Source organism: Spermophilus citellus (genome assembly GCF_964194105.1).
Source record: "Spermophilus citellus genome assembly, chromosome: 18".
Lineage (NCBI taxonomy): Eukaryota > Metazoa > Chordata > Mammalia > Rodentia > Sciuridae > Spermophilus > Spermophilus citellus.
In genome coordinates this window covers 62005091-62031834 of record NC_138200.1, presented here as the reverse complement: position 1 = coordinate 62031834, position 26744 = coordinate 62005091, and the positions used below count along the sequence as shown (strand labels likewise).

Genomic DNA, 26744 nt, shown 5'->3' with positions numbered 1-26744 from the left:
CTTGCACAATGTTCAAAGATCCCAGCAGAGTTCTCCATGTGAAACATGCTCACCTTTGAAGCCCGCATCATTCGCATAGTATTTTTTTCTTCAGTTCATGAGCTGGTGTTCATTTTCTCTCTGTGTGTGTGTGTTTAATTTTGTTTGGATTTTTTTTCTTAATTTTAATTTTTGGAGCTTGCTGTGTTGCCCAACCTCCACCCTCACCCCTCTCCACCCATCTTCTCCTCTGAGATAAAAGAAAAAAAAAGCAAAGTTTTTTTTTCCTCCTCCTGAGTTCTTCATGTGAGATTGAGCTTGCAAAGAAAAAAAAAATGTGAAATGTTATAGACTTGCAGCGTGCTGAGTTCCATCGGGGTTTTTTAGCATTGTATTGCTAAAATAGAGGAAAAATAACCTCATGAACCTGCCACAATCAAGCCTGCATCAACCTGGGTGTGACTTGTGAGTTTTGGCCTTATGATGCCAAACCTGAGAGTTTAGTCTGCCATTAAAAAAGCAAAACAAACAAACAAACAAAAAACTCATTCTCATCTCATGCATTATTATGCTTGCTACTTTGTCTTAGCAACAATGAACTATAACTGTTTCAAAGACTTTATGGAAAAAGAGACAATATATTAATAAAAAAAAACCTGCATGCTGGACATGTATGGTATAATTATTTTTTTCTTTTTTTTTCCTTTGGCTTGGAAATGGACATTCGAAGACTTAGAGCATGGCATTCATACTTTTGTTTTATTGCCTCATGACTTTTTTGAGTTCAGAACAAAAAAGTGCAACCCTAGAGCCTTCTTCCCATGAAAGTTTGCATCTGCTCCAGCTTTGAGTTACTCAGAACTTCAGCCTCCCATTGTAATGCACTGAAGGCATTCCTTGTCAAGATACCAGAATGGGTTCCCAATTGATCATGGCAAACATTAAGAAACACTTATTAATGTTTTCTTTTTCATAAGAATTATGCCCCCCCCCTTTGGGGACTTAAATTGTGCTGTTGCCGAAAGCAGTCTAAAATTTATTTTTTAAAAAAAGAAATCTGCCCCATTATTTTTGGTTTGTTTTATTTTTATTATTATTTCTTTATTTTTGGCTTTTGGTCATTGTCAAATGTGGAATGCTATGGGTTTCTAGTATATAATTTAATTCTAGTTTTTATAATCTGTTAGCCCAGTTAAAATGTATGCTACAGATAAAGGAATGTTATAGATAAATTTGAAAGAGTTAGGTCTGTGTAGCTGTAGATTTTTTAAAAGATTGATGCACTAAATTGTTTACTGTTGTGATGTTAAGGGGGGTAGAGTTTGCAAGGGGACTGTTTAAAAAAAGTAGCTTATACAGCATGTGCTTGCAACTTAAATATAAGTTGGGTATGTGTAGTTTTTGCTATACCACTGACTGTATTGAAAACCAAAGTATTAAAAGGGGAAATACCCCTGTTTATATCTGTAGGGGAATTTTACATTCAAAATGTATGTTTTTTTTTTCAAAATTAAAGTATTTGGGACTGAATTGCACTAAGATATAACCTGCAAGCATATAATACAAAAAATGCAAAACTGTTTAGAACGCTAATAAAATTTATGCAGTTATAAAAATGGCATTACTGCACAGTTTTAAGATGATGCAGATTTTTTTACAGTTGTATTGTGGTGCAGAACTGGATTTTCTGTAACTTAAGAAAAAAATCCACAGTTTTAAAGGCAATAATCAGTAAATGTTATTTTCAGGGACTGACATCCTGTCTTTAAAAAAAAATGAAAAGTAAATCTTACCACAATAAATATAAAAAAATCTTGTCAGTTACTTTTCTTTTACATATTTTGCTGTGCAAAATTGTTTTATATCTTGAGTTACTAACTAACCATGCGTGATGTTCCTATGTGCTTTCCTTTCATTTTCAATTCTGGTTATATCAAGAGAAAGAATAATCTACAATAATAAACTGCATTTTTTTTTGATTCTGTACTCAGTTTCTTAGTGTACAGTTTAACTGGGCCCAACAATCTCATAAGAAATATAAAATGCATCTTTCTCTCCAGAGGAAGGATAAGTAGGAAGAACAAGGAGACAGTCATTCAGGGTAAAGTTACAGGCTGTGCTTGAGGCAAGGGAGCTGGCCCCATAGAATAATTAGTCATATTTAATATAGACGTAAATTATGACCTGTATTTTGTTTTTGACCTCAAGTTTTCAGTTTTTAAATGAGTTGAACTATCATAGTCCTTTGGTGGGAAAAAAAATTAAAGAAAGAAGGAAAAGAAAAGAAAAGAAAAAAAAAGAGGTAGAGTCGGCTTTGGCTTTCTGAATCCAGAAGCAAAGCCCTCTAGAGAAAGTGAATCTGGCAAGTCGGCCTATCAGAGATGGCTTGGGCACAGATGCGTCTAATGTTAAAGATAAATAATTCTTGTCTTTTGGCTGAAATTGATTATTTTTCCTTCTTTCCTTATACACCATGACTTTCTTGTTAGCAAGGCCTGATGAGATTGGACATCAACACTTGGGACAAATCAAAGTTGTTTGTTTTGTTTTGCTTTTTTTGTTTTGTTTTGTTTTTTAACTTTTAAAGATCATTTATCTGAAATAGGGAAAAAAAAATCTACCCCTTACTTATATAACTCCCAGTTCATATCTGATTTAAACTGTGTTATCAAATCATATTTCACTGTAACTGTTCAGTGGAGAGCCTCCACTTAGACAAGCTGGTAATGATTTCATATCACATTAGCTCCAGAAATATAAATAGAAAATAATGCCTTCGTTGAAGGGAGGCTATACTTTAATTTATTGGTATTTATCCCCAAACAGACTGTGTATGGGGACTAGCTTGAAGATCATTTGGGAAGATTTTGGCTACCCCTCACTAGTAGAACTCCTAAGCGTTGACCTATTTTAAATTGACACAAATCCATGCAACTAATGTTACAAATTCAGGCGGCCTGCACTCTGGGTCAACTTCCCCTAGAAACTAACAGAATGTTAGACAAAGGGGCACTGTTTAAAGAATATAGCCAAACATGATGACTTTTGTTTTATTTAGTTTTCAATTCTTAAAAAGAAAAAAAAGAAAAAGATAATATTGCAACTCCGAATGAAGGCCTTATTTTGAAGAAAACAGGTTGTGCTTGGCGCTGGTGAGTGCTGGCCACTCTCATCACGGGGCTTCCTCTTTTTCATAGAACATGAAGACAGGGCTTACCCTCCACATTTTTACCTTCCTTTCTGTGCCAGTTTGGATTCGGTTCCTGAATCCACAGTTAATTGTGCCTCACAAAAGTCTTCATAGCAAAGCTACCCTCCTGTGCTGGGAGTTAGCTCTCCTTGACTTGGGAGATTTTTATTCCTCACCCTCCCTCTGAAGATGCAGAAATAGACATGTCACTTTTATGAAAAAGCTCAGCATCCGATGGGAGATGTTAGGCACACACATTCTCAAGACAAGAATGACATTTAGGACACACTTGGTGCAGTTCTTTCATGAAGAGTAAGACCTGGTTTGGGGGAAAAATATACATAGTTCTGCAATAATTAAGGAATTTGATAGAAATCTATAAAGCAGATTCAGTATAAGTCTGTTTGGGCTCCCAGACATTAGAAAATGAAAGGAGTGCTGAGAAAAACAGGGCTTGGGTGGCTGGCTTAAAGAGCAGGTTAACTCAGAGTGAAAGGCATTTTGGGAGGTAATGATTACTAAAAACTTTGAAAGATAGTGAGAGGAAAATACAATTTTTTTTTTTTTTTTCTAAATAAAGAGCTCCTAAATCCTGCCTAGGTGCCCGTCATTACAAATAAGTTTCTAAATTTAAAAAAAGAAAAGAAAGAGAAATCATATAAGGAAATCCAAACTTTTCCCTTTACGCTACATTTGAGTCTTTGTCTAAATAGTGTTAAAATTCCTTTCATTCCAATTACAGAACTGAGTCCACTCGCAAGTTGGAGACATCAGTGGGATACACCACATTTTGGAAGCCCCAGCAATATATATTTACCACTATGTTCACAAAATGAAATTTATGTGAGAGCTGTACATTAATATATATATATATATATATATATATATATATATACATATATATACACACACACATATATGTTGTTAATTTGTGGTTTTGGAGAACAACTTACTCCTGACTTTTATCATTTATCTGAAATAGGAAAAAAGAAAATCTCCTTTTTAAAGAAAAATTATATTAGAGGAGAAGGCTGTTAAAAGTATGACCTTCTCACTAATTCAGAATTAACTATGCCTCTTGTCTGAGGGTCTCAGGCACAGACCCTTGGAAAGGGCACGCATGCTTTTCGATTTATGATGCACACGACTGAACAGGTGTGATTGTTTTCAACCTGGAATATTAGTTTTTAAAATGCACTGAAATTACCAATGTGTATATGTACATGTAGATGAAGAAAAGTTTGCCAAGGGGGTAACAGCTAGCATTTTAAAATCATGCAGACCGTGCACGTTCTAAACAGCAAATTTTCATGCTACATTGTTTCCCTGGCAGAGACGTTTCCTAAGAAGAAAAATACACATATTCGACTCCCCTCTCCAAACAAATGCCACCACGGGCAGATGCATCAGAGGAGCAGGGCACCTGGTTCTCTCATGGGCCCTGGGTCGCATCATATGTACTGTGATGACAAATGCATTCATTTAGCAGACATAGCTGTAAATGAAAGCAATGTGTGGCCAAATACAAACTTAGCTAAGCAGACACCCTCTGTGTGCTTTCTCGTTCCTCCCTTTCTGTTCCCCAATACTCACAAAATTCACCACCTTTTAATTTCCCGGCTTTTTTGCATGTTTCCTTTTTCAAAAATCATCTCATCATTTTTTACAATGTATCTGACACATTAATATATTGGCATCAAATAGGCAGAGTCCTCCTTCTGCCCAGCAGATAAATCTGCTATGTAGACCTCATTTCCTCCCTGTCTCAACTCCGTAACCACCTGGGCCTCCTTTCAATGTATACTCCCTGGATGGGAAATCTCTATTTATTACTGAACACATGGTGATAACTCACCGATCTTTTCTCCCTCGGACCCTTACCTTAGCAGCATCAATTCAAGATTCTTCTGTTCTTAAATAGGTCCTCCCCTCGCCAAACCACTAGCTTTACTGCTGCAAACAGTGAGGGGAAAAGGGTAAATGGTGGCCACCCTCATGAGCATGGTGCATACCTGTCTCAGTAGCCACATTCCCAGCATTTCCTTGTCTAAATAACTGAAGTTGCTTAGGATGTATTCAGAAGCTGTTAGTACAGTACACGACGAAGCTTCTGGTCAAGGCAAACTGTCTTCCATATTCACAATGTCTTGGCTGATATAATGTAGTCCTGCAGTATCCTGGGTCAATCAATATATTTAAAAGTCTGATATGTCCACGGATATATTTTTCGGGGGGTGGGTACTGGTAGTTAAAGACTAACTGAGATAGAATGAAAGACAAAAATATACATGAGTGACAGACAATCTTCAGCCTTTTGACGGCTGAAGAACACACTCTCCAGCTCTGGGGCCTGAGCTCTACTAATAAACCTTCAGTGAGAAGGGTAGGAAGTCAACCTGGCCAGCTTTGGATTGTTGATTTGCAAGGCTCCCTACGGTGATTCACTTTCCTTTGATTTAAAAAAAAAAGAAATGATTTAGACCTTTTCTTGGAAGAAAGGTTAGTTTTTTTAGTTTTGTTTGGGGGACTTTTTAAAGGAAAATTTTCTTTTGCAGGATTAGGCTGTCACTGCCACCAATTCATATTATTCCTCAGGATGCAGGAGGAATATTCTGTGGTCTGTGCATTCCTTCATGTTGTGAGGAAAATAAGAGAAACCCTGAGGTTTGTTTTCACTCTCCACCCTTCCTCAATCCCGAAGATTTCTCAAGTGAGGGCAGGGGTATAAGTGGCCAGAAGAGAGGTGGCCCAGGGTCTGGCCATCCCAATCAGGATTTGTTTGTTTTTGCATTTGTTTAAAAACAGAGCCTTAACCCACCTTCCCCATGACATTGCTTTTTCTCACTTTTGATATAAATCTTCAAAATCCAGACATCAAACAGCCCCAGAAAAGGGGAATTCTCTGCAGGCGTTGCTCCGCCCCAGCTCCTGAACAAACCCAGCACTGTGTGGCAGTTTTTCAGTAACAGGGGTAGGAGACATGGGGAGAGAATTTCAGTCTCCCAGGCTGTCTCATGATTGTTGGGGCATGAAGAAGTACGGTCCTGCCACAAATGGGGAGCATCTTTATCCTTTAGAGAGGAACAAAACAAAACAACCAAACAAATGTGAACAAATCAAATGGCTCCTCACCAAGGCATAGCCAAGTCTTGGTTCCTGTTCCCTGCACCATCTGTAGAAAGTGATAAAGGAGGGAAGCAAGAGAAAGCAGGCCTTTGAAGGCAGGAGTCCTGGAAAAAGAGAGCCCCTGTGAATTTCACTCGCTCAGGAGCCAAATTCAGAGCCAATATACATGGAAGCCTGATAGAAGCAAGGCTTGACTGTCCATTTCTTTAAGAAATATAACACACCTATGTTCCCTTGTAGAAAACAATTTTGGGAACCGAACCCAAATAGAGCGCTTGAAGGTAATCACTAATGTCTTCACTTCTGGGCATTTATAAATGCACCAGTCTGTGACTCGATGGTGGTACTATTTTGGACTAGTCAGACGTACTATGCCAATATTTGTATGGTCCCTGCACTGGGTTTTATGACATCATGACAGTTTTTTTTTTATTGTTTAAATTTGAAAGCCCTCTGGGTGTTTTGCATAATTCTGCCACGCCGACCAAGGCTGAGATAGAAAGCACACATCAACAGCACACCGAAATCAGATCTATGAATTTGCATCAGAGTTGGACAGTTTTAAGAAACTCCCAAAACATTTCCACAGAGGCTCTGATCGGAATGCTGTTTCTTACTCAAATCAAAATCATCTACGGAGCACCTCTTCACTTATTCCGCACAAATCATTTTCTTTGCCTTCTTTCTTTTTTTGTTAAATAACAATTTTTCTCTGTAATTAGGATTTTGGATTGCAAAATTGCATTCCTCCCTTCTGCGTAGATTCAGCTTGGATCTTTAGCGACCATTAGAAAGGGGTGTTAATTCAAGAAAGGAGGAAGAGGGAGAGGTGGCGGCAGCCAGAGGTTTGGGGAAAAGAGGGGGAGGAGAGGAAATGGTTCTCAGTGTTCATGCCCCTACCTCCAGCCCACGCACCGGGATTTCACTTCTGACTTTCTCTAGTCTAAATATTCTGATTCTCAATATTGCCTGTTTCCAAGCTAAGATTCCAAAAACCAGTTTTTCCTTGTGATTGGTTCTTTTAGTGATGGAACAGAAGAGGCCAGGAAACCTCACAGAACTAGGCAGGGAAGAGGGAAAACCTCTATCCTCAGATGCTCCCCACAACGATGGTTGTAAAGGAAGCCCTGGCGCCTGAAAAGACGTGACAAGGGTACAGATTCTTCTCTTGCAACCAATATTTGCCCTGGTTGGGTGTGACCACATCCCCGTTTGGAGGCCTGTAGAAGTGGGTTTCTGACCTCCTTTGGGGGACTCACCAGAAAAGAAACAGGCCTGAGGCCTCCAGGACTGTAGGCTGCCTCAAACTAGGCCCAGGGAGAGGAGGAGAGGAAGGGGCCCAGTGTGCAGGGGTTGGGGAGAGTATTGCCGACAGAGGCCAACCTTGGCTTATGACCCCCAGTAGCCAGGGCTTGGCTCAGGTCATTCTCAGGGTCCCCTCCTCTGGCCAGGAAGGATCTGTTTACAGGGTGACTGATAACCTGCTGACAGGCCCTGGGCTTCCCACAGATTGATAAAAACAGTGAGGTCACTAGCCCGGGGGTTTGGGCCCTGTTCTATCCCAGTGTTCTCCCCATGATTTTCAACACCATCCAGGCCTGGCCACTCAAGGCCATAAGAGGGCTTAAGGGGCACTGCCCTCCGGCCAGGAAGGAGTCACCAAAGTTGAGGCCTTGCACCACATAAGTCCTTCCTGCCACAATTTAAATGCAGACAAAGGCAGGGCTAGGCAGATGTCTGGGGAGCTGCTGAGAGAAGAGCTGAGGTTGGGTTCCAGAATGTGTAACTCGGGTCCTAAAGGCTGGGGTGAAAGGGAAGTCACAAGGATGCTGAGATTAAGCGCCCTGCCAGTTTCTATGCACACCCCCACACCACAGCGTCCTCCCTGCCCCAGGTCCTTTGTACACCTGCTTCACAGGGCCCAGTCGCCCTAAACATTGCTGTCCAGAGCTCCGTGGCCTGAGCTGAGCAGGGGCTTGTGCACTGGCCTCCCTCTGGAGTCCTCTGACGGGTGCGCAGCAGGTGCGCACTGACTGGAGCCAGGATGACAGGCCAGGGCAGGCAACTGCCTGAGGTCACCAGGAAGTCCCTCAGGGCCGGCCTCAGCTCCAGGCCCAAGGCGGAGCCTAGGGAGGCGGGTGCGCACTGGTGGCTGCGGGCAGCTAGCGCCCCGCCAAGACGCCCAAGGCGCAGCCGGGCGCGGGGAGGCAGGAACGGGGCCCCACCCAGCCCTGTCAGGGCCCGCACCGCTCCCAGGGGGCTCGGATCTCCAGTGGAATTTGGCTGACAGTTTCCCGGAGGATTTGCCCTGGCCTCCGCCGGGCGGCCGGGCTTGCAGAACTACTAGGTGGGCGCATGGAGGGAGGGAGTGGAGTCTGCGCTGAAGGCTCTGCCCTTCACCTGGAGACCCGGCCCCACCCGCGAGCTCCTGGGAACCTTCTGTAAATAAGATCATTGGTTCCAGATCATTTGATTTTTTACTCATTAATTTTCTGGCCCATTTTCCAGATCTGTCCCCCTCTTTTTCTCCCCTTTGGTTAGAGACAGAAGCAGGAGGGAAAAGAGAAAGAGGGAAATCTAGAGTGCAAGTTTAAAAATCCTCCTGGAAATGGCGATATGGTCTGGGTTACCCGTGGTGTATATACAAAGCCAGCCACGCAAACTTTATTAGGATTCTTCCATCAGGGCCAGGAATAGGCTCCAGACATTTCCCAGGCATGCAGAAGCTGTGTCCAGAGGACAAACTTTGAAACTCCTAATTTCAAGAAGGATCTTTTTTACATAGGCCCTCTTTCTCATAGGGAGCTTGTGTCAGGGGTTGAACTAAGAAAGTCTCATGGCGTCTTCATATATGCATCTCCTTTTTCCTCTCTCTTTCCCTTTTTCTTAGAGAAGGATTTATTAATGAGCAGATAAATATTTTGAAACTAAAACAATGATGTATGAATCGGAAACACTTTTACAGGGTCAGATTTTTTATTTTTTAAATCCTTTTTGATAGCACAGGAGAAAAAAAATCTGGGGTAATCATTTTGAGATAGAATGTATTAAAAGAGGATATTTGTTTCCTTCCATTTTCAGGCAATGAAGGCAACGTCTTCTTTCATCTGCCATTTATTTATTTATTTAATCTATGAACCCCTTTAAAGTGCCTTTGCAGCCGGGGAAAACTATTAACAGACAAACTTGCAGTTTCTACTTTTGAAGCTAACTAAAGTGATCACAGGGCAGAGTTAATGGGTCTACTCTGTTCCTTGGTAGACATAAGAACTTGGTCTGAATTCTGTCTTACTCAGAACAACCTTCCCATGTGGTCAGCTCCCTCCACCAGACTTTCCATAACTTGGAGGGTGTGGAGACCCAGGAGACGTTTTTCAGGGTACGCTGTCTGTGTTAATTCACTACACTTCTGAAACCTCCCTTGCATTATCAGTACACACTCTTAAGCTATTTAAAAAATATTCTTCCGTGGTAGTGTAGGAGGCTCAGTGCTGTCAGACATCTGGCTTAGATTACACCATCGTGGTCCAGCTTGAAAAATCTCCTCTCACTCCCAGGCGAGACCCCCTTGCCCTCACCACCCTTCCCCAGTGACCGATCTGGGCAAAGGTACTGAGAACAGAGAAACCACATGGCTTTTGGACTCTGTTCAGGTGTGCAAACAGAACTCCCCCCTCCAACCCCCATTCTGGCTTTTGAAAGTAAATGCCTTGATAACTGTATGGGTTCCCCAGGTAGCTGGAGAGTAGAGGTCATCTTGAGGAAAGTGACACCAATGATCTAAAAAGGACATCTACTTTATGAGATTTCAGGCAAGAAGCCAAATATTGCATTTAATGAGGCTGATTCTTTTTCTCCAAAAATAACGGAGACTATCAATGATATGGTCAGGAAGGAGAAGGGGGCATTTTGCAAGACTCTGTTCAATTATTGCTTTGTAATATTTTTCTAAAATTGAAAAATGCCTCACAAGTATATGATCTCATGTAAATATTCCTTGCCGGAGCTTAACAGATGTTTGCAATGCCCCAGAGGAAAGACAGCAATGTTCTCTCCAAAATTTCTTAAGCTTTTAAACTCTATTCACTTGTATTTCTGAAAGAATCTGTTGTTTCTGGAGATCTTTAAGAAAGCATCTTAATTGGAAAGTTTATATAGTCATTGTTTTAGAGGTTAAGTATTTGAACTTCAAATGGAGACCAATTTACTTTACTGATACACTTTTGAATTTTGTAATTTCCGTATGTGTCTTGTTTCTTTTCGACCCCCCTTTTCAAAGAAATAATATGTTTGACGAAAGATTAATACATGAAAAAGAAATTTGTACCTTAAGGCTCTAAAAGCATTTGTACCATGAAATAGGATGCAGGCACATAATGTATTGGGGATAGTTCTGGCAGATATCTAGGGTCAGTTTTGTTACCCAAGCATTTTAGGGCATTGCCTTACTGTTTAGGGAAAGAGCATTTGAAAGAATCAGACAGTTACAGTGAGTGACAAATTTTGGTGAAGAAAATGTGTTCAGTTACAACTGCCTGCAGACAGCATGTGGATGGATGTAGTCTATCTGTTCACACCAATTGTAAGGTACTCCAAATAAAATACAGGGGATTAAAGAAAAATAACTGACTATCCTTGTTAGAAAAAAAAATTAGATTGACTTACTAGTTTATTGTAGCTATTATACACAGATTTGCTGTAACTGTGTTGAATTTTTAAATTAGATTTTAAATATATTTTGACAGTCTGAATTTGTATAGTGGGACTAACTATAGGAAGCAATGACAGGTCTGCTTTGTTATTAAGCTGCTGTCTGGAAAATATTGGGCTCTGTATAGTAAATGATCATTATTTTGCCACTTACATTAGTACAGCTAATGGCAATAAGGGTTTTTTGAACCATAGAAAGCTAACTACTTTGAATTACTGTGTTTTGTTATTCATTGTGAAGCAAAACGTCTTTTTTTTTTTTTTAAGCAACCTCATTTTGGTATCACTGTTCTAAGTACTCCCTGCTAGGAATTTAAACAGAGAAGTGGTTAATAAATAAAGGGGTAGTATCTAAATGGTTCTATTTGTTAAGAGAACGTTTGCAGTTAAGGTCGGCAGTGTTAGCAGGACAGATCAGAGCAACAGAGGAGCGGGTAGAAAATGGAAGAGAACGTGGCCTAGTTCACTGCCTGCCAAAGCTGGACCGGGGGTCCTCTAAGGGATGGGCCATCAGCAATCGCTTGTGAATGAGAAGCCCATCAGACATGATTGAATCCTTCCCACATGGAACCCAGAATCTCTTGGGTCCCTTTGAACTGCAAACACTTCAGGACTGACCCAGACTGCAAGGCCCGTGGGTTCAGGCTCCCAGTGGGGGAGCCAGAGTTCAGAGGCAGCCACCAGCAGTCTAGGCCACCCCCTTCCATGCCAACCCCTCCTCTGATCTGACTGGGCTGAGGCCACCAGGCAGAAGCAAGTGGAACTAAATCAATCTTCTTTTGGTCCAACTCTGCCCTTTTCATAGTTATGCTGCCATTAACGTACTGTCCTTGAAACATTCTTCATGGTTATTAATTACCCTTTGTTTATTTTAATATATTTGCTAAATCAGGTACCCAAGGGAGTCCTCTACATCAGTGATGTGAAAAGTCCAGTTGCCTGAAGTCAAAGAGGTACTTCTTGATTTTTGATTTGCATGCGCTTGTTTTAGTGAGTTTGCCGTGAGAGGAGAAGTTAGCCAGCAAGCAGGGGATGCTGCTCATTCTTTGGGTGTGAAAAGTTCCCGTTTGGAATAGTTTTAGTATTTAGGTTTCACATGCACCCTACAACGTGATACTAGATGCCGCAGAGGAGTCATAGAAGCAATGTGTGTGAGAACCAGCATGCATTCATTGTCTGTATTTATTTCATTACATTGATGTCACTTACAGAGTAATTCAGTCTGAGTAGATCTCAGATCTTTGGCTTGATCCCACATAGTGTGTTGACACTGCAAAAGGTGAATGTCAGGCCATTTGGATGAATCCATGCAACTGGCATTCATTGCCCTTGGGTAGTTCTACCTGGGCCTAACAAATATTCCAAATTTAGAGTTGCTTATAATTTGGTCCAGACTCACATTTGGAAAATTTAATATAATTTCAAAGCACAGTGTGGCCTTCCTTCTGCATCCAAATGTGTCTCTGGAACAACTCCCCACTTCAATTGGAGACAGAAGGGGAGGGGAGGATACAAGTGGGAAACAGAAATCTGATTTTCATCTACTAAAAAAAAAATGAAATTGAGCTATTTAAATGGGTTTTCAATTACAAGTATCCCAGCATGAATTTAATTATAAACCCTCTTCATTTGGAGAGGTAGACTAACACCGTCACACCAATAATTATTTAGTGTCGTAGTTCTATGTATTCTTGTTACCTCTCATTGGCTAATGGCACAGAGTTTTTTTTTATTATTGAAATTTTTGCTTGCTGAGAAATTTGCATGAAATACATTTTTTTTTCTTTTTGGTTCCTAGTGGAAACTGAGGGGGGCAAAAGTCACACTGTCAAATTGCTACTCTTTGCAAAAGAGGCACTTTAAAGATCTGGCAAATGGAGAGCTTTGGAAAAACAGAACTCATTTCTTCTCTCTATTCAAAAATAGTATCTGATTACTTACTACTACATGCTGCTACCATGAAAGTCTCGATGAATAACTGGATTGTGAATATGAAATATTGTTTCATTGCTAACCTTATATGAAATTAACATTTTCTTTAATAGTTCCCATACATGGGTTTTAATTCCATGTATACCTTTGAGGTTTACTGATGTGTCTGGTGTGAGTGCATGCAGTTCCAATACTTTATTCCTCTCTTGTCCTCATCTTTCTAATTGCAATTTGAAAATGGCCGGTTCAATATGATGATTTAGGACCACAAAGCCACTGTGCAGGCTTTGTGACGTTGAAACCATCCGTTTTGAACAAAGAGTTAATGAACTTTAAAAGCAAGGTTCACACTGGTCCTGACCCTCCTGGTAATATTTCATATAAGGTTACTGGTGGGAGAGAAATCAAATTTCAACTGTGAACATGATTGACAGGTGAGAGCAAGGAAGAGAAAAGAAGAGAAAGGCATTTGGTCAGATGGGGAATTTGGGGATGAGGAAGACAATTCCTTGAAGTTCCTCTGTGATATTAGATATTATAAGCTGATATATGAAAAGTTCAATGCTTGGTCCTCTTGGGGGAGTTACTTAGTTTATTTTCAGAAAGTCACTTTGGTTAAGGGATTTCAGGAGTGAAAACCAAAAAATGGTGAACCATGAGGTTTTCTTCCCTTTGGCTAATTTCTACCATATTCAGGTTTGTGACTTATTTCCAGCAGTTTTCTAGGCTAAGGTCTGAAAATTAAATCACAAGCCATTAGGGGAGCCGTTTAATTACCTTTCATTTATTCTCAGAAACACGGTCCAGATTATATAATGGTTCATGGACATATTACAAAATATTCATCCCAAGTGGTATCACAAAAAAAGATTAAATTTTCCTTTTGGTAGTATCCCTTGATCCTGACCAACATTTTTCCATGAGCGCCTGGTGCAGCCTAACCTATGCAAATCGACCCCGATGCATGGTGTATCAAGACTGTGCTTTCTGGAGGAGGTCTTCTAACCCGAGATGCACACTCCACCCTTCTTGTCCACCTTTCACCCAGTATGGCCACTTGATGGAAAGTGTTTATAGGTAGCATCGCTGCTAACCGAGGTGCGATTGCTGCCATGGAAACATGTAAGGACACTGCGTGACCCTCACATTCAGGGTGGTTCTTGGATGAGCCTCGGACTCTGTCTGCAAGAGCCCATGACTTGCCCCAAGCTGGAAAGCAGGTCTTCCGAATGTGCTCTTGTGTGCTAGGTGCTGAAACCCCAGTTGGGAAGGGGGTGACAGATCTCAGCCAGCTCTGGTCTGTGTTCTGCCCATTTCAGATGTTCCTGACGTTGGCTCAGACCCCTCTGGATGCAGCCAAGCCTTGCAGAGCTCCCTTGAGGAAGGCAGGCGTGATACAAACAGGGGAGAGGCCTGCTTGTGGCTTTGCATTCACTCATAGGGAATGCTGATGGGACCCGTAGAAACAGCACTCCCTTGGTTCCAACATACCCATCAATTGTTTCTCTAGTCTTACGGCTTGGACATGTTTGACCCTGACCGTACTTATGTCAATGGTAGGAATTCAAAAGGCTGTCAAATATGAGGAACGCATTGCTGTCTTGTAAGTGAGGATAAACTAAACCACGACAGAACAAAACCAGCCCAAGTGCTCAGAAATCTCCTTTCTATTTTGCTTACTCTTCTTTCCGTGTTGCCCATAATCTTTCAGAAATAAAATGCAAACTCCTGATGCCCAGTGTTGACGGGATGTCTCAGCACACCATGTGTGACTATTTCGTTCAAATGTAAAAGTAAAGGGACCTTAAGCTGGTGTCCCTAGCAGGGTCCATCAAAATATTTTAATGGAAATGTGAACCTCGTAGGTCCCTGCGAGGGACATGTGAAAACCCAGGTCAGAAGTTTTGATGTCTTGATGCCTCTGAAAGGCCCTTGTGGCTGGTCTTGGCCCTGTTCTCACTGAAGCCTTCTCAGGGCTTCTACACACTCAGTTCTTGGAATTAAACTCACTCACCCACAACCAGAGCAGGAGCATGCTATCTTGCTGAGAGATCTGCTTTGGGACCAACCTATCACAAACTCCATGATGTAACTCAAGCATGTTGCACGAGGGTGTCTATCTAACAAAATCGGGGGAGCACTTCTGTTTAAGGTATTTCATTGTTCAGACTTCCCCTGACTGCTTTTGTTGTTGTTATTAGTTTATTTCTCTTGCACCTTTCTGTATCAGCCACCACACTCCCTTTACATAGTCTGGCTAATGTTTTCCATTCTCCAGACACTGGCCCACGACTGAGCTGATTCAATCAATTAATTATAGCAGAAGAACTGCCACACCAATGTGTATTATTTTCAGTCAACTCTGGTATACTGTTAGCGGGGTGGACTTAAAGAAATGTGATGGATTTGGGGGGAAGAAAGGAAGAAAGAATTTCCACACGAGTGCGGGACTCATTACTTAAAACAATGATGCTTCTGTAAAAAGCTTTCCTTCTAAAGGCACGCCGCCGTGCACTCCGTCACCTGCCAAAAGCTCAGATTTACTGCTGCTGTTCACAGACGCCAGTGTTGAAACTCCCTTCACCTGCAGCTTGCTGAGTCTCTCATTTCCTCACTCCAAAAAATTGCTGTCAAGTTGTTGTTTTGTGTCTGCATTTTTTTTTTTTTTTGCTTTTCCTGGCACCTAATGAAATTATCAGCAATAAACGAGCTAAGCACCAGGGTTGAGGGTTTTGTTTGTTTGTTTGTTTTTGCTTTCCATTTTGTAATATTTGGAAAATGCCAGGACGACAGAAACCCAGGGGGAAAATTTCAGTGTGCCTCTCCAGCATCTACAGGAAATGTAATAAAGCTATTAGCACTTAGATCCTCGCAGATGGGAACTAGCCTGCCCAGGTGGGGGAGGGGAGGGCCCAGTTTCAGGTGCTCCATGGGAAAAATCCAACCGGCTGTGGGATTTACAGTTCTCCTCAATGGGGACAAGGTGGCCACTGAGCAGTCACCTCAGGTGTAAGCTGCTGGAAGACATTCTCACCCGATTAGGAATCCAGGGCGCATCCTATGACACAATCATAGGTGAGGTGAGGCAGACAAGTCCAAAAACAGAGGCAGAGGGAGCTGTTGGTAGGAATTGCCAGCATCTTCTATTAATGTGGTCATTCCCATGCAGCCAGCGACGATTTCGAGTCATTTCAGTCTATTGAAAAGCAGGGGAAGTTCATTTGCTCCCAGGTAGGCAGCGAAGGTGAGAATTGAATTGATCTGAAATGCTCTGAGAAATTGACCCTGAGGTCGTCTTCCTTCAAATTGGGCGCTGGGCTGGAAGTTTCTGATCTTCTTCTACCTGCGTCCAGCAGCAGGGCTGAGTTGGGGTTTGTGGTTATTTAAAAGGATCGTAACGCAGGGCTGACTCGGCCTCTGTAAAGTTAATCAATGCAGAGTCCCCGTGTTACCCATGGTAGTTGATTCAAGGGCTGGAGTCTACACAGCACAGTGGTGTGCCTCAGGCTTGCTTATGCTTCAAATGAGGTTCGTTCCTGATGTGCAGGAAATGGGGGAGAAACCTAATGTCAGGGGTCTTGCTGGGCTGAATGTTTTGCATAGAAAAGAATTTTCTGTTTATTTTCCCTACTTCTTCTTTACTCTCTCTCTCTTTTCATGGAGCAATTAGGATTCTTTCACATCATTTTAAGGTGCTCATTGTACCTGGAGCAGTCTGCACCATGAGCTGCCTCTGGGAAGGCGCTTAAGTTCACTGACAGGGATGCTTGGCACAGCTGGCCCCTCAGCAGCGATGGAGCCATCAGAGGTTAGAAATCTCCTTCCCCGCGGTAGACTTTTGTGACCCATCCTAAGACTTGCTTTATCAGTCATTGCGTCTGTGCCCCGCATGCACTTGAAGTTCTGTGCCATCAGTTGAAGGCAATTTGTTGAATTGTTATTATTTTTTTTCCCCAGACTTTTCGTATCTTCTTTTTCTTTTTCTCCTTTTCAAGCTCTGAGCAGTTTTTCTGCCATGGTCTAGAACAATAAGAAACTAAAGTGCATGGGCTATCACCAGCTTTATCAAGGCGTTTATAGGGTTGAGTCTGGCTTTGCCCTCCTAGAGCGAGAGGGTACAGGACGGGGACAGGATTTCTCTCGGTCATTCCAGGTCTGCGGGCTCTTGCACCTCTCCTTGTTAGTGGCCTTCTGGAGACACACCCTATGTTCAGAGCCCTTTGACATCTCATTTTTTTCCTAGATCCATCACCTCCCCACCTGCTCAATATTCTCTGATCCAAAAGAACCACTGCACCAGAACTTCCATTTCTGCAGCTCTCAAAGTCCAGTCCCAGCTCAGGTGAGGGTGGTAAAGTGGTGGCTAAGCATATGAAGTGCTCAGACATTCCTCCAACTTGCTCCACTGGCAGTTGGGGAGCCTAGTTATTTAGAGTGTTAGATCTGTTTGCTCTGATCTCTACTTGCTTGGTAACCCCTCATCCAAGGGCAAAGAAGGAATGTGGTCATGAAATACCGCAATTTCTGTGCTATAAATCACCCCTACAGATTTGTGGGCAAATAATGCACCCAGATCCCGAACTGGGCCGTAGGATTAGAGTTGGAGAGTGCAGGCCTTGACCCTGGAAGAAAAGCACAGGCCACAACTTGGCTCCTGCCTGAGAGTGGGAAGTTGTACAGAGGCGTCATGAAATGTCACCCTGTTCTGGAGAAGGAAAAAATAAGGAAGGATTTGTTTTTCGTTTTTTCCTCCTATTTTGTTTGAGTCAGCTGGTGTTAATAATGAAACGCCATCCCCGCTGCTGAGAAGCCTTTTCTAAGGCATGGGTGGGGAGCAGGGTGGGCGTCTGGTTCCTGCAAGGGGTTTCTGGCTGTCTCCACTCAACATTTTACAGTGTCATTCATGTAACTGTGCACCAGCATCGTTTTCTTCCACAATAAAAAGGCACCTTCCTATCACTGCACCATTAACCCAGGGGATTTTTCACTTTAGCAAAGATGGGATCCAAGCACGTGATTTCATTGTAAATTCGGCAGAAGTTATTCTCAGAGCCATTGAGGATGCAGTTATTCTGAGAATGCCTTTTTTTTTTTTTTTTTTTTTTTACTATTTCTTTAAAATTTAATTGGGATCAGGCCACTAGGTTCTTCTGACTCCAAGGTTTCTTTTTCCTTTTCTTTCTTTCTTGTGTTATTTTTGCTATTTTGTTATGCTTTATTGCAAGCTGCAATAAAGAGACTTATAATTTATAATCAAAGTTTGGTATCGTTAAGCTAAACTGTAAAATCCCACCTTGGGGTTTTGCTCATAAAATAAATATTTAAAAATAAATATATAGCAATGAGTCCTGTACTCTAGTGGCAATGTCAGTACACATTGGTGTTTGTAGATATATATGGAAGGAGTTTGTTTCAGGGTCTGTTAAAGCTGATTCTGAAAATGCATCTTCTGATCCCGCGACTCCTAAACATCCGTGTAAGAGGACACACTGCTGAGGGCGCAAGCAGATGTGATGAACTTCTAATCTGTTACTTAGACTCCATTTGTAATGCACATTACCTTGTGTCTTCAGTTGTATACGTGTGTACCGAAGGGTCAGGACATGCATGCTAGAATTCTCTGGAAGCTGTAGTACTCCTTAGCTTGGAAGACTTTTTTTTTCTTTCCTTTTCCCCCTAACAAGGAAGCTCATTTAGAAAGAAATGTTTATGTGAAGTGCTTGTCAGTTGGCATTTTTACTGGTTTGCTAACCCAAAGGTAAAATATAAAGCCTTGGCTTTTCCTGGCTGGCTTGTTGTTACTAGAAGGGTCCCTCCCTTGTTAGCTTGATAAATAATTTTACTAGAGGGACTCTGCTGTGTTTTTATGCTGGCTGTCTATTTTCTGCTTGCTGCAAATAAATTTCCGTACTCAGAGGGCACTAAAACTCCAAACACATGGTATTTTCCCACTTTGCTGCTGGTCTCCTGAAATATTTATTCCATCTAGTGTTTTTAATTAATTCTTTAAAGGAAAAAACATAATTCGTAATTAATATCCAACCAAAATTATTTACTTATTGCTTGGACCTTCGGGTTCAAATGTGGAAGGGCAGTTTAGGGGAGGGCTTCCTGTCAAACTCAGCCTGATGTCTGTCAAGTGAGAGGCAAGTGTGATTTACTGGGCGACCTAAAGTTTTCTCATTCCATTTTTCCTTGTCTGTCTTCCCAAGTTTAAATATTAAGCTGTTAATATGAGAAATGAACAGGGCTATAGAATTCTATCTAGAAACAAGGCACCGAACAATAAAATCTTTAAGGGTAGAAAAGGATACATGCTGTGAAACTGGAGAGGAAATTGATCATAAGTATCAGTGAAAATATTGGCATCCACCTGAGTCCCGGGTATTTAGTCCTGGCATTGACGAGCAGTGCTTGGTGTGGCTCTCCGGAAAATGGGTCCCTGGCCTGAGCCTCGACACACACACCCCGAAACATTGCAGTGCAACAAAATGTTGTCTGTAAGTTACAAACACAATGGCCATACCACATTAGAGGCACACGGTGTTGTGTGTAATGAAGGATGGAATGTACGAATGTTAGTAAAACGAAATCATTTTACGTTAATGCCAGGTTATCTCATTCATTGAAATTTATTTCTAGAGAAGATGTTCTACTGGTTATTTGCTATCTGTTACTTGTTTATTAGCAGGGTTTTATGTTCTGAAATTGGAAAATATTTTTTTTTTTACAAATGTACCAGAGACATAAATTTGCAACTGGAGTGTAGGCACGTGTAACCGGCGTCACGGGTATTGGAGAGTCTGAGTGAGTGATTATCTGGAGCTCAGGTTTTTTCAAAGATTACCCAAATGAAGAGGAAAACATAGAAAAGTGGTTTCCTGAGTGAGTCATGGAGATCCAGTCACAATTTAGAACATTTCTCGGGTTTTGGACTCTAATATTCATTCAAAAATTTTGACTACAAACTTATTTTTTCTCTAACTTTGAAAGTATAGAGATCTATTATGAGAATCAAGAACTTTTTTTTTTTGTATTTAAAGGAGAGTTGGTATTTAGCATTTCTTCTGGTCTCTTGGGGACAGCACCAGTTTGTCAAGAGTTAGAGAAAACTTCTATGGAGTTGAGGACAAGGGTGTTCTGCCCAGTCTTGCCCTTCAGAGGTCGTCCAAAGCTGCGTAGGCTTGAGGTCGAGCTACTCTGGGTTGGGTCTTAGGAGCCAACACCTGTGCCATCTTTGATCCTTAAATCAACCAGATGGGCAGGTATTTTAATCTCCTCTATTCAGTTGAGGAAACTCAGGCACAAAAGTAATGAAGGTGACATTGGACCCTATACAACAGTTATGCAGGTATTTCTAAATAGACACCAGCTGCCCTTATCCTGCCCAGTCCGTCCCTCACTCCTCCATTGCACACCCCATTGGTAACCTCCATGTGTGCAGTGGGAGACCAGGGACCCCTTCCTGCCTGGTCATCTCCATCTGAGTGGGGTCAAGTGAAGCCAGAATAAAACATGAATCCTCTGAGCCATGTCTGGAGGACAGGAGCTGTGACCGCTCACAGTCTCCACCCCAGGGGCTCTTCTAGCTCTAAAAGCAATGATCCTGTGGTTGGATTTTGGTAGGTAATGGAGCCAACTTTCTCTACTCAAAAAATAAAGATTGTCATTTCAAACACATTTAAAAAATAATAGATGATACATTTCCTTAATACCTTGTAATGTGTAAAGTGTCAGGTGCACAATTGGCACTTAGGAAATTGCTGGATAGTGAAGATAAATCCACATTAAATCACTCCAGCGAAAGCCCCATTTAATAAAAAGTTGTCAGCAAAATCCGAAGTAGCACTGAAAAGAACACAGAGTTTCCACATCTGTAAGATAGGGGTAGTCCCTCAAAGGCCTGTGCAAAGGATTAAATATGATAATGTATGTAAAGCACCTGAGTTAAATATGATAATGTATGTAAAGCACCTGGCACAGGGTAAACACCTGCCATGCTTGACCATGGACAGTGTTATATAGGATGAAAATTTGACCTTGACCTTGCAAGCTGTGGTTTGTATTAGAATAACTTTGCTATTATGATATTGGACTTTCCCCCTCTGCTTTAAAATAAATGGTTTCAAAATTGAAAAATTGAGAACAATAGTTTATATCTGTTATTAATCTTTAAAAAAAGGTAATAGAGCTATTATCTACTTTACTTTTTATCCCTGAAAAAATAAAAAGGCCGGGTGGGGGAATTGCTATGCTTTGAGGACTTTTGTGGTCAGTGATTTGGAGAAATTATGGACTAAAGTTAAACATGTAATTTTGGTATCATCACCTCAGAGCCTTTGTATGCTAATGTGTATATCGTGTGTGTGTGTGTGTGTGTGTGTGTGTGTGTGTGTGTTGTACCAACCCAAAGGGTGCCTGATATTTTCCAAATTTATGTGAGCATAGGAGTTATTCTTTAGTTAACCATCTCGTGGAACTAGCATAGTGTGGGAACAGGTTTTTAAAAAATAAAGTATCGAAGTTCTTATTATTGTCTTCAGCACTGAAGAACTCTTTCATTAGTCTTCCCCTGTACTCTATGTTCTGAATGATTCAACTGTCTTTCTAAGTATTCATTTTGTTTATCGGATCAGCATGATCCCATGACGTGTGTTCCAGAGAAGAGAGCGGTCATGGGGTGATCCTGTGTGTCACAGCAATGGGAACGGCTCATGGCTCCCCATAGGATTTCAGGAGCCCTGTTTGGGATCCTCTGCTCTGATAAAAACCCTGGATGAGCCATCCAAGACAACAGAGCTACTGTAAGGAGTGTTTTAATTTCCTAGGGCTTTGCCCGGGGATTCTTTAGAAACTGCCTTGAGGTTTTTGTATCTTTGTTATAGGGATAAAGGTGTCTATTATGAATATTAAATAAAACCTGGCATGGAGGAGAAACAGGGGTAGAGTCCATTCTATGTCCCTCTTTCCTCCCGTCTTTCATTTGGCACATCTGCCCTTCTCCCTACAAACCCAGCTCAGCATACGCTCAATTCCCACCTTCTCCCCTGCCTGGGTCCCACAGGAAACATGGCCTTTCCTCTGAAGTTCCACGAACAGGTTGGTTGGAGGTTTTAAATTCCAATTGTCTCATAAGAGATAGAGGTTCACTCACTCTCATCCATTCAGCCGTGGCCTGGGGTAGGTCCTCTCAGCCAGCTGCCTGCCCGCCCTGTCAGATTTTCTGAGAACGGGGTTGGACTAGACTCCTGCTCTGGTTAGTTTCCAGCATAGGGGAGGGAAAGGGGTACCTGAGACTCATCTGCATTTCTTTTGGAGACAGCAATGAGAGGGCTTGAGGTATGTCCAATCCTAAACAGGTCTCTGATCCTAGACCATGGTGGTCAGCCTGGGGTCTTCTGGTGTATGGGGGTGGGGGTTCAAAAACATTTACATCCTGCCCCAGAACAAGTAAATCAGAACCTTTGCGGGTGGATGGTGCTCAGGCATCAGTATTTTTAATTTTTAAGCAATTCTCAGAAATTCAAATGTACAACCAGGCCCGAGAACTCCTGGAGAAGAGTCCAAGGGACATGGTAAATAAAGGAGCTGCTGGTAATATTCCCACATTTTAATCCCATGTCTGCCAACTCAGCGTTTCCCAGGTCAGTTTAAAATGGAGAGGGATGAACAATTGCTTTGTTTCTCCCCTCATTCTCTGGCCTTCCCAGTGCTCTATTAACATCAATCTATACTTTATAAGCAGTTGGATAAGGTACCCCCAGAAAGGAAACAGGAATCGGAAGCCTCAGCTTTAAGCCTGTCTTGGCACTAAGCAGCCCTCGGGACCTGAGTGGGTCACAGTCCCCTGATTTCCTTGCTGGGTCTCCTTCTTCTCTTTTTCAAAATGGGTCAAGTGACTGAAAATCAAAAAACCTTTGCTGTGTCTACACAGTCAGCTCACCCATCATCCTTCCCAGACCCGGTGTGTGAGCCACGGGATCTACAATGGATTTGAGCTGGTAGAACGGCTAATTTTAACAGTGTAATTTTTCAAAAAATTTTCTGCATACAAAGGAGAATAATGTATTTAGCTTTCGAGTTACAAGGATAGATGTATTCCTGAATTATGCGTACAGTCTTCTGTGGATTCGAATGAGATATTTATATTATTTGTCATCATTATCCTCAGGTGCTTATGTGGTATGCAGCCGGGTTGTAGCAGAAACGGGAGCAAGGGAAAATGACCCTGGCTCCCGTTAACCAAGAGGCTGGATCACACATAGATTCTCAGACACATCGATTCTCCACTAAAGCACTGTGTTAAGCCACAAAAATAATGGACCTTTGTTGAGGACACTCGTGACCTACCTAGTAAGACAACTGTGTCCTGAGTTTCTTCTCTCCTCTTGGACACTGTGCACCGTGGGCACAGAGTTCACACCTCATATATTTTTGTGTCCAGCTCAACCCCATATCAGCAAGTGGCATGTAGTAGCTATCTCAAAGCCTTTCCAGAAAGCTCAGGGTGCACCTGGATGAGCAATTAGGAACACAGACCAGCAAACCAGCTGCTGATCAGAGCCCGCAAAATTTGTGAAATGCCAAAGAGAATGGCTTTGCGGTCTGTCAAAATTAGAAATCGTTCTCTTAATCTTCTCCCAGCTTTTCAAAAAGACCCGTCTCCTGTCACTTTCTGGTCACTGTTGTGGCTACGTTTCCTTTCTTGGGCAGCTTGCTAAGTGCCCTCCGCACCAGGGCTCTTTCTGAACATCCTCTTTGGGAGATCTATTGAAAATGGATCTTTTGAAAATGTACCTCTTCTCTGATGGGTTTGCCTCCGAGTTGTGATGATTTAAGGGTTTTAAGATCCAATTCCACCAACACTGTGCACCACCTATAGCACAAAATGAACATGGCACTGGGGCTTTAGCTGACACCGACGGGTCACTTAGGTGTCGAGGAGGAAGGATTACCCTGAGCATGGACCAAGGTGGAGAAACCATGGCCAGGTGGAGAAGACATTGGAAGGCCAGGCCAGGGAGGGGAGGGAAGGGAAGCCTTTGTGACAGAAGAGAGGAGTGAGCCACTGTGACGGCACCCTGGGATAGAGCACGATGCCCCTTTCTTAAACTATTTCTGCCCAGAATTCATTTTCCAAGGGGGAAGCCAGCCCGGTAGCCCCTCGGCTCATTCCACCTGTCTCTGCTCCACACTCTCCAGCAGGTAAAAGGGGCCGAGGTGGTTCATTAAGGCCAGTGGGGCTCATTGAGCTGAGCCAGCTCTTCTGGCTTTTTTTCTTTTCCCATATCATCTGCATTGTCACAGCCCACAGTATTGGGGGGAAGAAAGGGAGGGGCATTTTTTCAAAGAACTACAAGGGGATTTGGTCACATGTCTGCCATTAACATCAATCGCAGACGCAGGGCAAAAAATGCCTGGCACGTTGCTACACACGCCTCTTTGAAAAACGTCCCCTCTGGTGTTGCTACCAGACTCCCTTCCACTGATGCAGGATTTGGGGGCTTTGAAGTTGGTTGTGGAAATTTCACTGCTTTCTTTGACTCCAGCAAATTGCTCCAAAATGCTACAAATGTAAAAAAGACTAAGAAAGCTTTAGCAGCAGCTTAGAGGTGGAATCCCCTTAAGCCATTGACAGAAAAATGTGTTTCTTCTTTCGGTTTTTAATTTGTGAGTTATATCTTAAAATACAGCAATGCAGTCATAGCCTTCTCTCTGGAGGAGAAAAAATGAAGAGTCCCATGGCAGGTAAGCAGCACAGGCAGAGGGTCTGTAGCTCTACTTCTTTGACCTTTTGTTGCATTTTGGGGGAGATGGTGAGTAGGGCAGGGCCCCCTGCAGAGAAATTATGTAAAACAACAGGAGGTTGAGTGTTTCCAGCCTGAATCTGGATGCAACTGGGGGTTGAGACATTGGTGATACGGAGCCTGGAAATTCCAGAGACCCTTGCTGTAGGGACCCAGCAGAGGACAGCAAAGGGGGTCCACACCCACTGCTTCGGGTCCAGGGGCAGTGGTTCCTGGCAGTTAAAACTTTTGTTTCAGCAGTTTCCATTTTGGCAGAGAGATCATTGAGCTGTGATGCATTGTTGAAAATCTCTCCTGTAGTCTTCTCACACTCCATCAGGTTAGAGAGAAATACAGTGTGGTGGAAATGACCGCTAGCAGCTCCCCCGGCTTCAGTTACCGCTTCCATAAATTTAAGGATGTAGCGCGAATCAGAGGCTTTCAAACTCATTTTATTTTGTTTTGTTTCAGCAGAGGAGCCATTTGTAAAATGAAAGTTTATGTGGGATCACTATATAAAATAGAAACAGAAAGCTGCTGAGGTTAGAGTGGGTCCTCCAAACCCTGGCCCTCCTCCCTCCCCTGGGTCTCCCTGGGCTCCAGGTCAATGAAGCCCCGTTTGAATACCTTTGGGGAATAGTTCTCTCTAAGGGACTATTCGCTGAGTCAGTCTCTGATGCAGGAAAGGACCACTTTGTTTTTTGGAAATTCAGGTGAAGCAGCTTCCAGGGTCCTCAAGGCCACACCTTCCTAGGCTGGTGACTTTGGCAAAGTCACTTCCCCTCTCTAGGTCCTTGTGTCCCGACTTTCAGATGGGGATGCTAAAGCCAGCCTTGTGGAATTCTCTGCAGGTTCACCAACCAGCAGGGTGGCATTTCTTAAGTGCCCATTTCTACTGTCTATTCCCATTATCACTCAGGTGACAGCGGAAGTGTCCAGCAACAACTATGCCTTCTCGGTTCAAAAACACCAAGGATTTTTGTTCTCGGGACTCAAGGGAACCACATGGTCTGTTTGAGAAAGGTTGGCTGCTCCCTTCTTTTTACCTGTCTGTGCCTTATCTTCTGCCTGTCACCTGCCACTCTGGGAAAGGCTTTTTTTTTTTTTTTTTTTGGTATTGTTGTTCCATTCTAGATGTGATCCAGTGTTCTACTTTTTCTCCCCTGTGCTTAGGGTTTAACAATAGGGCCTTGCACAGAATGCATTCCCAATAAATGTTTGCTAGTTTCCTGCTCACCATGTGCCAGAGCCTGTGTCTCTGACTTACAGGAGCCAGTGGTGTGTTTATTTTCCCAATTCCACATTCAGGGACTGATATTGGCAGTATGTGGGATGCTTGCAGGGGGCGATGCTGGTGCTCTTACGTCAGAGGTGCCTTCCACACTCCTGCCCACCTGGAGAGCTCTGTCCAAGCACTTACTGCACACCCGCAACATCAGAAGCTATGTGATAAACTCGGTTAAGCAGAAAAGTGCCAAACGCACAGCAATATTGCTGCTCTGATGGGAAACGCAAGAATGGAGAAGTGGGAGAATGTTGTGGGCTGGAGGCATCAAAGAAGGATTTCAGGAAAAGGGGAGGTGATAGGCACCTGGGAAGAAGGGACAGGATGTTCCGGACTATGAGAACAGGAAAGGAGGGAAACAGAGCCAGGTTAATAAGTGAATGACTCTGGAATTTGAAAGGCTGGTGAGGAGATAGGCTTGCCAAGGGCTGAGGAGGGACAGAGACAAAGCAGGTCAGTTATGGAAGGCAAGGGCTGGAGGGAGGGATTGGGTAAGGCAGAGCCCTGACGGATGCTCAGGTATTATTAAAGGAAAAGTTGGATTCCGTTGCCACCCACAGTGACGATGCCTTGCCTTACAGACACATCCAGGAAAATGAGAAACAGGAACCTGCCACATTTAGTGGCTGCCCTTGAGCTGGTGCAGTCTAAGTAGCTTCCCCAAACTTTAGAAATCTAGATAAATCAATGAAAAAGGATGCAAATATTATAATAATAATAATAATAACAACAACAA

The 26744-nt window shown here is 42.6% G+C and overlaps 1 protein-coding gene across 1 annotated transcript in view; it reads left to right on the top strand.

Annotated features, from left to right (window-relative positions):
• The window catches only part of MAF (MAF bZIP transcription factor), a 42451-nt gene that overhangs the window by 1441 nt on the left and 14266 nt on the right, over nucleotides 1-26744 (top strand). The window contains exon 2 of the mRNA XM_081274224.1: nucleotides 11898-11958. Coding sequence (XP_081130350.1) covers nucleotides 11898-11931 — 34 coding nt within the window. The 3' untranslated portion in view covers nucleotides 11932-11958. The remainder of the gene's footprint in view (nucleotides 1-11897; nucleotides 11959-26744) is intronic.